The sequence below is a fragment of the Sycon ciliatum genome, chromosome 6 (assembly GCF_964019385.1).
Source record: "Sycon ciliatum chromosome 6, ocSycCili1.1, whole genome shotgun sequence".
Classification (NCBI taxonomy): domain Eukaryota; kingdom Metazoa; phylum Porifera; class Calcarea; order Leucosolenida; family Sycettidae; genus Sycon; species Sycon ciliatum.
This window is the reverse complement of record NC_088648.1, coordinates 3,277,227-3,292,275: the sequence shown is the minus strand read 5'-3', so window position 1 is coordinate 3,292,275 and position 15,049 is coordinate 3,277,227. Positions and strand designations below refer to the sequence as shown.

The 15,049-nt window shown below is 49.2% G+C and overlaps 1 protein-coding gene across 3 annotated transcripts in view; it reads right to left on the bottom strand.

Annotated features, from left to right (window-relative positions):
* Positions 1-3,485: 3,485 nt before the first annotated feature.
* Positions 3,486-15,049, bottom strand: part of LOC135819175 (tyrosine-protein kinase RYK-like) — a 34,598-nt gene continuing 23,034 nt past the window's right edge. For all 3 annotated transcript variants that reach the window (XM_065332337.1, XM_065332335.1, XM_065332336.1), the window contains exons 7-13: positions 14,760-14,867; positions 14,357-14,434; positions 13,408-13,726; positions 12,606-12,765; positions 7,587-7,723; positions 5,495-5,784; positions 3,486-5,178 (exon numbers count right to left, since the gene is read on the bottom strand). In XM_065332337.1, coding sequence (XP_065188409.1) covers positions 4,697-5,178; positions 5,495-5,784; positions 7,587-7,723; positions 12,606-12,765; positions 13,408-13,726; positions 14,357-14,434; positions 14,760-14,867 — 1,574 coding nt within the window. In that variant the 3' untranslated portion in view covers positions 3,486-4,696. The remainder of the gene's footprint in view (positions 5,179-5,494; positions 5,785-7,586; positions 7,724-12,605; positions 12,766-13,407; positions 13,727-14,356; positions 14,435-14,759; positions 14,868-15,049) is intronic.

Genomic DNA, 15,049 nt, shown 5'->3' with positions numbered 1-15,049 from the left:
AAGGCTGATACGATGGTTGCCAGTGTGGGGAGCCTTATCGCAAAGAACTCTTCCACCCGTTGCTCAGTGCCTTCCCTGGACTGTTTGCAGCCAGGACACCATGTCCTGATACGTCCATGGCGCACTGTATGTGCGAGGGCGTGACGGTGCGCCCCATGTCCAACTCATGGGCGATAATTATGAGCTCGCCACCCGTTGTGCCTTGCAAGGTGCACTTACATGTATGTCTTAGTTTTCACAGGTGTCCGAGTTAACCCCATGCCAATCGCACATAACGACTACGTCCCTGTCCGTGGCCGTGGCCGTGGGGCGTGGGCTGTCTGCAACCATAGCAACTCCTCCGCAACTGTCCATGGATCGTGGGCTATCGGGAGCACCGTCCTACACACAGAATACGTGCGTGTCCGTGTGTGTATACATGTACATGACTTGTACTACTTTGTACTCTCTGGGCAATTGCAGAAGTTGACGCGTTTAGTCCTGCAGTGTGGCACTGCCAATGCTTCGTCCTGCAAGATCCAAAGGACATCTCCCTGTATCTCCTATTCCTGCAGAGCATTACAATCATGTATGTAATGCATCGTCGTCTAATATCCTGCTGAGACTGGAAGTAGAGATGGAACTTATGTACACAAGTTCATGATTTTACTGAGCTCTTCAAACAGTGGAAGGTGAACACCACACCACACCCAGGCAGTGGTAGCTTTGGTTAGCTTTGTCACTGGTATTCTCACACGTCACTCTGTGCTGCACCATCAAACCATGCATTCCGGCACTACAATAATACATGTACATGTGAGTGCATGCAGTGTGATGATGCCGCTCACACTACTCCTAACCATTGTAAAGGCATTACTCTGGAGACTGTAGGGAAGCTAGCCCGGCTAGCCCTAGATACATGTAGCAAGTAACAAGTACAAGTAATAATATTAGTTACATCTTCACAGCACACCTCAGGTCTCTACAGCTAGAGTCCTAGGTCAATCATGAGATGAATTCGGGAGCCAAGAGGCAGTTTTACTGCTAGTGTCACATTTCACGCAGGACACGGATGATCATCAGGCAAGCATTAGCTGCATGCAGTCTGTCCCTGTTGAACCTTGCCTCCACTCCAAAGCAGGACGCCCACATACGCTGCATACAAAGGCAATGATCTCCCTTGTAAATGTAAACAAATGTTTTGCTCCAAAGCAGGAATGAGTCTGTCCTGCTACTAGCAGGGCGGTTGGACAACCTGAAGCTGCCACAGTGTCCACATGACTGTAGTGGTGAAAAGTGAATTTAGTGGCAGCTATATTGTATAGATGTGGCTATATTGTATAGATGTGGCTATAGATGTACGTGTGCCGGTACACGTACATGTACATCTATACAATATAGCCACTAAATTCAGGTTGTCGGTGTTGCGTCGAATGTGAACTAGGCTAGGGTTAGGGGGTGGCTGGGGCGGTACAACTTTTTAGGTGTCATTTTGATTACATTTTGACTGCATTTTTGAGTTTATCGGCAAGGTGGAGATGAAATTTGAAAATGTTTTCTGGTGAATCTCTGGAGAAGAGCCTTCTCTAGCTTCCTATAGTTTTATTTTTACTTTTGGACAAAATTTGAAAAAGTTTTATGAAAGGTCCGTGAAAAAATAACACGAACCTTTCATAAAACGTTTTCAAATTTTGTCCAAAAGTAAAAATAAAACTATAGGAAGCTAGAGAAAGCTATTCTCCAGAGATTCACCAGAAAACATTTTCAAATTTCATCTCTGCCTTGCCGATTAACTCCAAAATGCAGTCAAAAATTTCCCAAAAAAGTTGTACCGCCCCAGCCACCTTAACAAGGTGGAGGACACCGTGTTCGGATACAGCGACCTTTCTACAACCATCCACGGTTGGTAGAGAGGGTCAGAACCGGGTCCAAGACCCATACCGTTCAGATGGTAGCAACCGACCGGGGCTCTACTAACCGTGGATGGTTGTAGTAAGGTCACTGTGTTCCGAACACAGTGTCCTCCACCTTGTTACATGCTGTCGACCAACAACATGTTTGAACGAAAACAAAGTTATCAAATACTTTTCTATAACTAATAGCTTGTGTCACCTTCACCTTTAGCTTAAGTCACAGACCTTTCTAGCTTTCCACGGATGGTGCTGGTGATAATGATGGATAAGGTATCGACACATGATACTTCCTGGCGGGTAGTACATTTACATGTAGAACAGGCATTGCACTGGTGATCGATGTCCGACTTCCTTTTGTGTGGACGGGAAACTGCATACTGCTTCTCACGCGAATTCAGTGTGGCTAGACCGTGCATACAATCATGTACAATGTACCTGCAGATCTGTTCCATGTCACTCAGCAGATCTAGCACCCAAACGGTGTGAGTCTGTGACCTAATATTAACAATCCGGGCTGCAGATTGCCGGGCACTAGCACTGTAGAGAAAATAAAATACAATTGGAGAATGCAGTTTCCCATGATTGTAATAATTATTACAACATTTCATGTGAAACTACACCCCCGATCACCAGACTATATCCAGGATGGACTTGGACGTGATCCTACACCACACAGCTGCACTATCAGCAGAAAGACCACCGGCCAGTATAGAATTGGTGAGGATCAGGTGCAGAAAAGGATCGACAACCGGCATGCTGCATGGGTACAGTGTTTTAACCTTCGCCAGCAGCAGTGGAAATAATACTAAGTCTTGCCAGCTACACTACGGTATTTTGGGATTATAGCAAGTCCTCATCAGCACAAGTGGTTGCACAAGAGCTGTCTTAGTATCTATCCAGAAGTAGTGTAATAATTGGCACACACCCAATCCTCACGGTAAGAACAATACACATTCAACTAAGCACCCCCCGCCCCTCCCCCCTCCCCCCACACACACACACCTTCCCCCCCCCCCCCCCCCCGTGGCAACAGACCCAATCACTTTCTGAGATACATATAGGTGTTCCGGCCACCGACTAGCACACCCCCCCCCCCCCCCCACACACACCCTCCCCCCCCCCCCCACACACACCCTCCCCCCCCCCCCCACACATACCACCTCCCCCCCCCCCCCCCCACACACATCCTTCCCCCCCCCACACACACACTCTCCCCCCCTCCCCCCCCCCCACACACACACCCTTCCCCTCCCCCCCCCCCCCCCACACACACACAAAGAGGATCCTTTTGTTTCAGTGTCTCGAACCCATAGAATAGTATAATAATCAACGAGGAATAAGCAAACAGGACAAACGGCGGCACAACAACAATGGATCAAGAATTGAACACACACACACCAGAGGACGATGTACCATGGTCAGCTAGTAGGCGAAGTAGGGGTGCATAACACTAAGGGAGACTGGAAAAGCTAATGAAAAACACACATTGACACACACACACACACACACATTGACACACACACACACACACACACACACACACACACACACACACACACACACACACACACACACACACACACACACGGGAGCTAAGCGTGGTAATAACATCTAATGCCAGAGGAGCACACACAGAGGATACACTCAGGGAGTGAGAGAAATGAATGTATCACATGACTGATCGACAGTGTTTCATCAGTGATTCCAGATAAGTAAATACAGCGGGGAAAGAGTAGCAATGATTGTAATGCACAGAAGCAAGGCGGCAGTAGGACAATACCACAAGGGCATGCTGCTGAGCTCGTCGAGAAAACGCAGCACATTCTCAGCGCTAAGTACGTACTACACACACACATACACACACACACACACACACACACACACACACACATACACTCACACATACACTCACACATACACACACACACATACACACACACACACACACATCATCATCAGGGGAGAATTGACAAGCAGCAAGTGAGCAAAATTGTTGCGGAAAGCGCCTGAATCGAGGTCAACAGCCAAGCAAATTATCATACGGCTCTCAGCTTAAGCAGCAGCAGCACCAGAGGCACCACCAGCAGCAGCGGAAGTGGAATTTAAACTCAGTCAGCTCAGCGGTATAACTATGGCTGTATTGCCCTTCTAGAAATGTTCCATGGGATCTTAGTGAGAGAAGCAATCCGTTACTCCATGTGTGCAGAGCATGGGTACACACACACACACACACACACACACACACACACACACACACACACACACACGCGTATACACACACACGCGCACGCACGTGACGTCGACACTTCTGCAGTAACAGACATGCTCTAGCGATCGTAAATATAGCAGCGAGAGAGAGAGGGGGGGGGGGGGGTGCAGAGCGGGGCAGGAAAGAACAGGGATTTGTGCAGAGCAGAGTAGGGTTTGAAGTTCTCAAGAAGGCTGTCTCTATCATTATTTAACTCAACATGACAGTCAGGGGTCTGTCACTGCAGCCGATGATGCTGATGCAATTGCCGGCGCCTTTTCTTAGTCACAGGTCGCTCGATTCCGCCAGGGTGTGTACCACGTAGCAACTGGATGTGAGGCGGATCATGGGAAGTACTATAGCATCGATAACTCACGCGCGCGCGCGCACACACACACACACACACACACACACACACACACACACGCTGACCTCCATCACATGGCATACCCATACCACCAGTCAACAGCAGACACTCCGCCATACGTAGTAAGAACACACCGCCGCGCCAGTCATCCTCGGCAAGCTGTCAGCTAATCGGGGTGCACACGATTCACTAGAGGTCGGTTTCTTCCACGCGCGCTCGTCGTTGCTCGTTGATCGATGGCCGTCGCGCACTGCTCCCAGTGGTGGCGTTGCGTGTCGGCGACATGGAGCTTCCTGGTAGCGTCTCCACACCGTCTCTCCAGCGCCCCACGTCACCAACAGGTGGAGACCGGCTACCACTCCATCCTTCCTCCAGCACCGGTGATGGCAGGTCCGGTTGTCCACGCGGCGGCGAGCTATTCGATATCGATGCATTTGCCGGTGTTGACGAATGCGTAACCATTGGATACCGGACACTGGTAGTGGTACCATTGGCTGGTGTGCGCGTGTTGGCGGCCACTTCGGTGGGGTGATAGTTGGGATTGTAGCATTCCGTCTCCTGGATTCCGCCACCGACCGGGGAGTAGTGAGGGTTGTCCGCCGCCTTGCTAATAACACGCTTGCGGAAGTCGTCCGACGGCCGATTGGCCTTGGCATAGTAGCCCACGGAGCCTGATGCAGAGGGCAGAACAATGAGAAAGTTACCGCAGGTACGTCAAGTGTTCAAAATACATATCGCTGCTGATGTTTTGATGTGCCTTGTTTCTACATGTGCATGAAAGTCACTACTTTGCTGCTTTGCTGCTCCAAAGCTGTAGTGAAGAGCCTGGAAATATATCGAATAATCGAAACGGAAAAGACTGGAAAACTCCAGAAAGACATGGTGTCTTCTAAGTGCATGTGTATCGCTATGGAGAGAAAGACAGAAACAAGGACAGAGACAAAGACGGAGACAGACAAACAGACAGACAGACAGACCACGGCTTACCTACAGAGCCGTAACCACTGCTACTGTACTGGGTTGCGTTGTCAGGTGCATACGTCACCTCTGTCTGCACAGTGGTAATACTACCAGTGGTACTGAACATCGAGCTGTGCCGCTGCGCATATTGACTTTGACCAGACAGGTGCATGCGTGCAAACACAATCGGGTCATTCTCCTTCACCTCCACGTTCTCGTAGAAGACGTCACGGTAGTCGGCTAGCATGGGAACTAGCTGCTTGAACGTCGGCCGATGTTTCTTGTCTATGGTCCAGCAGGCCAGCATTAGATTATAGCTGCAGCCATGGTAACACAAACGCAGTAAAACGTGCACATTCAGTGAAACTTGTCTGAGCCGACCGCTCATGAGATATTCAAAAATGTGGTCCCCATGTACAGGTGGTCTCCATATCCAGGGAAATTTGTTGACCGTAAATCACAGCCTTTGGTCCTATTTGTAGTGGTCCTCTGAGACAGGTGGTCACCTTATCAGAGTGGTCACCTTGACAGGTTCTACTCCACGTACACAGCGGTGGTCAATGGGGCCTGCAGCAGCGTATACCAAAGCTAAAAAAAAGCCATGCATCAGTGACTTTGTTACGCAGACCAGTGTTCGCAGGTCTGTAGCCGCTCTTACATTCATATGGCCGATAAATTTGGAAACTTCGCACCAGAGCCAGTCCCACCACGAATAAATTTTACTTCAGACGTCCAGCAACACCATCCTAAAGTACCTTCCGGCACCCCTGAAACTGGTCTAAAATCCCCCCCCCCCCCCCCCCCCCGCAGCCTGCCACATTTTACCTTCGTGACTGTTAGGAACATCAGGTGCAATGAATAAGTATATGTTATCGCATGGTTGCAAGGGCCTTATGGCATATTATTGCCCCGAGAGGTTAGCCCGAGGGCCGTAGGCCCGAGGGCTAACCTCGAGGGGCAATAATATGCCATAAGGCCCGCAGCAACCATGCGATAACGAATTTATCACATGGCCCACAGAGCAGACCATTGAGCTGCTGTTGAAATTGGCCCAAATGCCAACACATTATGACCACAATGTATATTGATGTGCTATCATTATCAAAACAGGAAAAATGAAGATATTTCTCCTACCCCCTAACAAAAAGTCTGCTACAGGCCATCAGAAGAGTATACAGTACTGAAAGACGGAGACAGAAAAAAGTGCCGGCACCGCATCGTCATAGCAATAGACATGGCAACGACAATAAATACAGCAGAATCATAATTTCAGTTGAAAAATTAAGAGTGCTACCACAAAGAGTTTCTTCATGTTTACATGTGTATCAGGAAGTTGTCAAATACAGTACTGCAACAAGTGCAAGTATTTGACGACTCCCTGGTGTGTAATTCTGAGGACAATTTTTCTTCTTCTTTTTTCAGCTCCAGATAGCTGTATTTTTCATTGCAAAACATTCCTGAATTGTTGTATTTGTTGTTCAAGCAAAGGTGAAGGCAGAGGACAAATGAGCCTGGTAAGAGTTTTGCGTGGCACATGAAGACCACACACAGCAGTGACTTTGCGAGGATCTGAAAACGCACGACGCTGAGTTGAATTTGTGTTATTTCAAATAATTGTTTGTGATCACAGTGCCACTTCGAGCAGAACTGAATCTTATCCAAAAGCTTACCGACGGTCAGGCTGCCAACATGACTGAACAAATGATCCCTGCAAGCACCACACGGCAGACGTCCGAGGCCATGTCCATTGGCGGGATGTCCATCTCCAAAAAGAATTCAATCTTCGTCTCAATGCTACACTGCGACTCGTCGTAGAGTCGTACATAATCTAACATTCTACAGAGTCGTCATAGTCACGCGAGGAAAGCTGAGATCGCCACTTTCGACCACGCGTTCACATGCCACCCTAGGCCCTGCGCCGTACAGTCACCATGCCCACCATGTTCACATCCCGTAGATTTCACGCGTACAGTCTCAGTCAGGGTTGTCACTGACGACGGGCTTTGGACGCGGGCGTTGGACTGATTTATTGCCCGCTCATACAGACCAGTGATTGGCCCGATCCAAGGAAACACTCACGTGACATGTGATAATAATAATTATTCTTATCAATACTCACAAGTCATCGGGGCATTTCGGTGGCATAGCCATTCGCCTCCCGGAAATGAGATACTCGATCATTTCGCTGTTGTCCACGCCAGGGTAGGGTGACTGTCCAAGAGAGAATATCTCCCACATTACTACGCCAAACGACCACTGTGCAAGAGATATACATACACACACAATGCGACATACACCATGTACAACCAGCACACACACACACACACACACACATACACATACATATGTAGTATCCCTGCCTGGCTAATACGGAAGTAATACGGAAGCAATACGGAACGACCTTATGTATATTAATTTTAGTGTATCTCCGCATATAAGCGTACGGCGTCTGCTGCATAAAAGCAGCTGCGCTTTTTCTGTTTTGATTAGATTAGATTAGATTAGATTAGATATCAACGAAAGATAACTCGAAGAAGTAGTCAACCTCTAGGTGAGCACCGGAGAGATCTTGAATCTTATTTATTTTGCAGCTTCTTCTTTCACTAATAATTATATCTCAGGTGTGTACCTGAAAGTAGAATAAAAGTAATTCTTGTTGATTTCACCGCGCCTACCACTCGGCTACCCATTACATTGGTGGCAGCGGTGGGATTCGAACCCACGCCTCCGGAGAGACTGGCACCAGCAACAAGAGGTCAGGGAGCACATTGATAAGCTGCGTGATCATCACATTATTCGTCCGTCGAACAGTCCCTGGTCTGCACCTATTGTCGTTGTCCGGAAGCCTGACAACTCCATTCGCCTTTGTGTGGACTACCGTCAGCTTAACAACATCACGGTAAAAGACGCCTTTCCAATGCCGCGTATTGATGATGCCATTGACGCCATGAGTGGTGCCCGCTACTTCACAACTATTGACCTCGCTTCTGGCTACTGGCAAGTCGGCATGGATAAAGATGCCCGGCGTAAGTCTGCCTTCGTCACTCCATTTGGCTTCTATGAGTGGACCTGCATGCCTTTCGGCTTATGCAATGCACCTGCTACGTTTCAGCGCCTGATGAATGCTGTTCTGGGAGATCTTATTCCATCCACGTGTCTTGTATATCTGGATGATATCATTGTCTTCTCAAGGACGTTCAAGGAACACCTCCAACGGTTACGTTCTGTCCTCGACCGTCTCCGTGAGGCCCGCCTCAAAGTGAAGCCGTCTAAATGCTCTCTAGTCAACTCATCTGTTGGATATCTTGGTCATGTGTTCTCTGCTGATGGTGTTCGCCCTGATCTCGCCAAAATTAAGGCTGTTTCCACCTGGAAGCAACCTACGTCCATCACGGGTGTGCGCCAGTTCCTCGGCTTTGCATCATACTACAGGAGATTCATCCATGACTTTGCTAAGATTGCGACACCTCTGCATGCGCTAACAAGGAAGCACTCAACATTCGCCTGGCCACCCGAGGCACAGAATGCCTTCGATCAGCTCCGCCAACACCTCAGCTCAGCACCCGTCCTTGCCTATCCTGATGCCAATAAGTCCTTCATTCTGGATACAGATGCTAGTGATCATGCCATTGGTGCGGTCCTTTCACAAATCGGCTCCGATGGTGCAGAACATCCCATCGCCTATGCAAGTAAGACACTGTCCTCTGGTCAACGTAATTACACAATGACAAAGCGTGAGTTACTGGCTGTTATTGAATTCACTCACTATTTCCGCCACTACTTGCTCGGCACCACATTCCTACTCCGCACTGATCACAAAGCCGTCCTTTGGCTATCTTCATTCAAGAATCCGGATGGCATTGTTGCACGCTGGATAAAACGGTTATCAGCGTTTGACTATGAAACTCGGCATCGCCCTGGCTCTCAGCATGTCAACGCCGATAGTTTGTCAAGATTGTGTGGACATGTGTGTTCTTCCCCTGCTGCCAAGAGTATGTGTCTGCCGCCTGCTGCATCTGCTGCTATGAGTTCATGCGGTGTCTCTCTGTCCACAGGCGAGCTCGACCAATGCACTCGTGAGCCTGCTCCGTCAGCGTCCTGGCTGCCGTCTACCTCCCTCCGCACTAGCCAAGCTGTGGATCCCTCGATTTCTCTAGTGATGAAGTGGGTGACGTCACAGCAACGACCACCTAAGGGATCAGTTGAGTTAGCTGCTGTTCATCCTGATGTGCACCGACTCTGGACCCAGTTCAATCGTCTCATTGTCCAAGATGGTGTTCTCTACCGAAGGTATGAGTCTACTGATGATCTGTCCTCGTATCTTCAATTGGTCCTGCCTGTGTCACAACGTCCTACTGTTGTCAGATCACTGCATGCCGGTATTGGATCGGGTCATCTTGGCGTCATCCGCACCATCGACAAGGCCCGTACACGGTTCTACTGGCCCCACATGGCTGATGACATCGAACAGTGTGTTAGAACCTGCCCGGAGTGCCAAAAACGGAAAGCACCTCAGCCCAAACCGAAAGCACCTCTGCAATCGCAAACATCATCCTACCCAAGCCAGCGTGTCGCCATGGACATCATGGGTCCCCTTCCTATCACTGATCGAGGAAATCGGTACGTATTAGTCATAATGGATTACTTCTCCAAGTGGGTCGAGATTTTCCCCATGCCCAACATGCTCGCCTCTACTGTCGCCGGTTTGTTCTTCAATGGTTGGATCTGTCGCTATTGTGCACCCGCTGCCTTGCACACTGATCAAGGTTCCCAGTTTGAGAGTCGCTTGTTTCAAAGCCTGTGCACTATGCTTGATATCACCAAGACCAGAACCACACCCTACCACCCACAAAGTGATGGCATGGTTGAAAGATTCAACCGGACACTAGAAGCTATGATTGCAACATCCATCTCTGATCACCGAGACTGGGACTTGCATCTCCAACCCACGGCGCTAGCATACCGCACTAGTGCATGCATAGACTGGCTATTCTCCATTCCGCCTCCAGTTTGGTTATGATCCGGTTCTGCCTCTCGATGTGATGTATGGTTTACCCCGTAACTCACCACCACCATCTTACCCTGAATTCGTCTCTTCTATTCGTACTTCAACTGAGACTGCCTTTGAGCGTGCCCGCCAGCACGGCCTTAAATCACACCAGCACCAGAAGAAGGGTTACGATGGTACATCTCGCCCGCCACCGAAGTTCACGAACGATCAGCTTGTTCTCCTACATTCACCAGTGGTCCCTCTGAATGAGTCCCCCAAGTTTCACCGATTCTGGACAGGACCATATGTCATCCAGAAGGTGATCGATGATGTCACAGTCCGCATTCGTTCGTTGTCGGATCGCCAGAGGCTTTCAATTGTTCACGTAAATCGCCTGAAGCCATATCATCAAGTAACCGACGTAGATCTACGTCCTGCAACACCACCGACATACGATCCCGAGATACACACCACCCCTACACATACACCACTACCGCAACTCCAACCCCCCGCTCCGCCTCCTCCTCAACTCCAACCCCCCCGCTCCGCCTCCTCCTGCACTTCCGTACAATCTCCGGCCCAGACAGAACATTCACCCACCTGCCTACTTTTGAAAATCACGAGGGCGTGATTATCTGTAGGAAGGGAGGGTGTAGTATCCCTGCCTGGCTAATACGGAAGTAATACGGAAGGAATACGGAACGACCTTATGTATATTAATTTTAGTGTATCTCCGCATATAAGCGTACGGCGTCTGCTGCATAAAAGCAGCTGCGCTTTTTCTGTTTTGATTAGATTAGATTAGATTAGATTAGATTAGATAGCAACGAAAGAATTCGAAGAAGTAGTCAACCTCTAGGTGAGCACCGGAGAGATCTTGAATCTTATTTATTTTGCAGCTTCTTCTTTCATTAATAATTATATCTCAGGTGTGTACCTGAAAGTAGAATAAAAGTAATTCTTGTTGATTTCACCGCGCCTACCACTCGGCTACCCATTACACATACACACACACACACACACACACACACACACACACACACACACACACACACACACATACACACACACACACACACACACACACACACACACACACACACACACACACACACACACCACACGCACGCACGCACGCACACACACACACACGCACGCGCACACGCACACACGCACGCACACACACACACACACACGCATACGCACACACAAACACAAACACACACACACACACACACACACACACACACGACCCCCCCCCCCCCCCCGCACACACACACACACAAACACGACATCATACACACAGCACGCAGTGTACAACACTGCAAACTATCAAAAAACCGAAAAACTAGTCCGGCCAGTATCCTTATCGCCTGGTGGGTCGGGTCAGGTCGGCTACACTGACCTGCACGAACATGTTATTGTAACACCAAGAGCACATAACCCCCAAGAGTGTGAAACTCCAGCTATGGGGTCTCTCCGACGGCAGAACTTCACATCACGTGATGAACCCGTACACATTGTTTGCGTTTGCACTCTGTGCATGATAGATACAGGGTTGTACGCAACCCTAGTTTGGGTTCAACTCTCTTGTGGTCACTTTGCACTGTTTGCCAGCGCAACTTTTGAACTTTCGAACCATGTCACGTGATGTGAAGTTCTGCCGGCGTAGCACTGTGTAGAGATTGTGCAGGCAGTTGCACACTCTTGTCTCTTGGGTGTTATGTACAGTCAACTTCACTTATAACGACACTCGGCGGGGCTTCAGAAAAGTGTCCTTATTCGCGAAGTGTCCTTATACCCCAAGTCTCATTATGTGTCACAGTTGGATGGGACTTTGCTCTGGGCATGAAAATTATGTCGTTATTCGCGAATTGTCGTTATATCCGCAGTCGTTATTAGCGAAGTTGACTACAGTCTTGCTATCTCTTGCTACCATCACTCACAGGGGCATCAGACACAGTAAGGTCACTACGGTATTGACCGTACCACTCGTTGTCCCAGGTACTCTGCGCATCAATAGAATGCACTGATCTGGGCTCTAAATTTCGAACTTTTCAGAGGAGCCACCCCAGCCCCACAAGTAACTCGTACTTCAGGTGGCTGGCCGTACCACCGTAAAATACCTTCCGACGCCCCTGGACTCACCACATCAGTCATAGAGTTGAAGACTTGATCCTGCAAGCTTTCAAACGCCATCCACTTGACGGGCAAACGACGTGGCGTGCCCATCACGTAATACACTTCGCCGTGGATGTCTCGCGCCAGGCCGAAATCACCTATCTTGACGATCAGATCTTTGTTCAGCCTACATGCGTCCAGCAAAACAACACAACACCACGACCAAATATGGGAGTAGAGAAAATGGAGTTAGAACGCTGTGTACTGTAAGTCTAAAAAATTTCGGCACGTTCAAATTTCGGCCTCCCAGGGCTAAAACCCATTTCGGCCGCATCAAATTATCGGCCTGTACTGCTGCCGCCTGTACACACTGAACCTTGCAAAACCAAATTTCGTCCGCGACAAATTTTCGGCCAATTATGATCAGCCCGAAAATAGCCGAAAATAAATATGTGCCGAATATTCGTTGACTTACATTACCAGGTAAATTCCTAGGATTGCTTATTCCAGGACTGGTGGAAGCAGTTCTTTATTGGTCCTGCCATACCCTGACCTTTCATACTCTGTGTATGATATGTAGCGGGGTATACACATGACCTCCTCAGCAGTAAACACACCGGCATTGGTGGCCAAAAAGTTGGTCCGGCCATGGCCTGACCAACCGGACCGGTTCCGCCTGGCCTGTATTCAAAACATTGAATAGGATGTGATCTAGGCCAAACAACCAAACACACACACACACACACACACACACACGCACGCATACACGCACCCATGCGCACGCACACCCCCCCCCCCCCCCCCCCACACACACAGAACAAAACCTTACATGCAGTTTCGTGTAGCCAAATCACGATGGACAAAGTTCTGGGCGGATAGGTACGTCATTCCGTCGAGTATCATGGCGCAGAATTCCAACAGCTGAGCCACAGACATTTCCCCAACGGGGCCATGCTGGGGTTCAAGGCCCCGGGAGCGGCGCAGGTACGAGCGTAAGTCCCCATTGTGCATCATCTCCAGGCATACCATGGGCGGCTGGTCACCTTCAATGCAAACCCCCATCAGTGCCACCACGTTCGGGTGATCAAACTCTTTCATGACGACGGCCTCTTCTAGGAATTCATAGAGATCGCTCTGTGCCGATACAGCTGCAGAAAACAAGAATATTTACATCCACACACGCACATGCACATGCATGCACGCGTGCGCACACACACACACACACACACACACACACACACACACATGCGAAACACATACAGATGCACATGTACACACACGCACGCACATACACAAACACATTTGTGAATGTCGCTGTCCGACGATCGCTGAGAAACGTGAAATGCTTCAAGTTACAGCCACACAGCCTGTCACCTCCGCTGTTAGTGTACATTGCTCTGCACGTTAGTGTAGTGAGAACTCAGCTCTCGAGCTGCCTCGCCCAGCAGCCCTGTTTGTGCAGCACAATACTAACAGGCCCTCCTGAACCGGTCCGGTTGGTCAGGTTAATACCGGACCAACTTTGTAGCTACCAACGCATATTTACTGCTGAGGAGGGCACACGTCCCCCGCCATGTTATACACAAACTGTATGGAAGACTATGATACGACTGGACCCTCACACTTCCAGAACACACGGGTTTTATAGTATTCATTATGGAAGAAGGATTTTGACAACACCTATCACACGTGTTACTGCCCTGCGCACACATGTCAAGGCAGTCCGCTGGGGAATCCCGACCTGCTCTCTAGCTCAACACTCGTATACATGTACTTACATTTCAGGGTTTTGATAGCCACCTCGCGCTCTGCATCCCCGTAGACAATTGATCCTTTCAGCACTCGGCCAAAAGCACCTGCAGCCAACACATCGCAGTTTCAGCCGGACACGATGGACTATTAAAGAACGTGTAACAGGACAACAATAGGGCATCATTGACAGCTCCCATAGCACTCACTGACATACCAGCATATCAGTATTGGGTACTCACTAGCAATATCAAACGCCCACACCACACCACACCACACCACACGCACGCACCCACGCACACACACAATACACACACACACATACACACACACACACACACACACACACACACACACACATGTGCACCACCAGCACTACCAGCACTACCAGCACCACCAGCAACTACACCACAATCAGCATTAGGCACTGACCTCGGCCAATTTCCTTGCCATAACTGATGATGTCACGAGGTAGCAGGAACCCATCCAGGGTTTCCGTCCACTCCTGACGTAGCTTCACCATGACACGCGTCACTTCCTCTGTATATGGAGAAGGGTAACCATAGCAACACGCACATAGTACAAAACAATGACGAGCACTAAAACCTCAAAGCCCTCCTTGGGCACCCTGTAAGAAGGCCAGAGGCCTGTTGGGTATACCCAAGTAAAATAATACTTCCTCCGCGTCATTAAAAATTGTCGTTTCCCAGAGCAATTTTTCA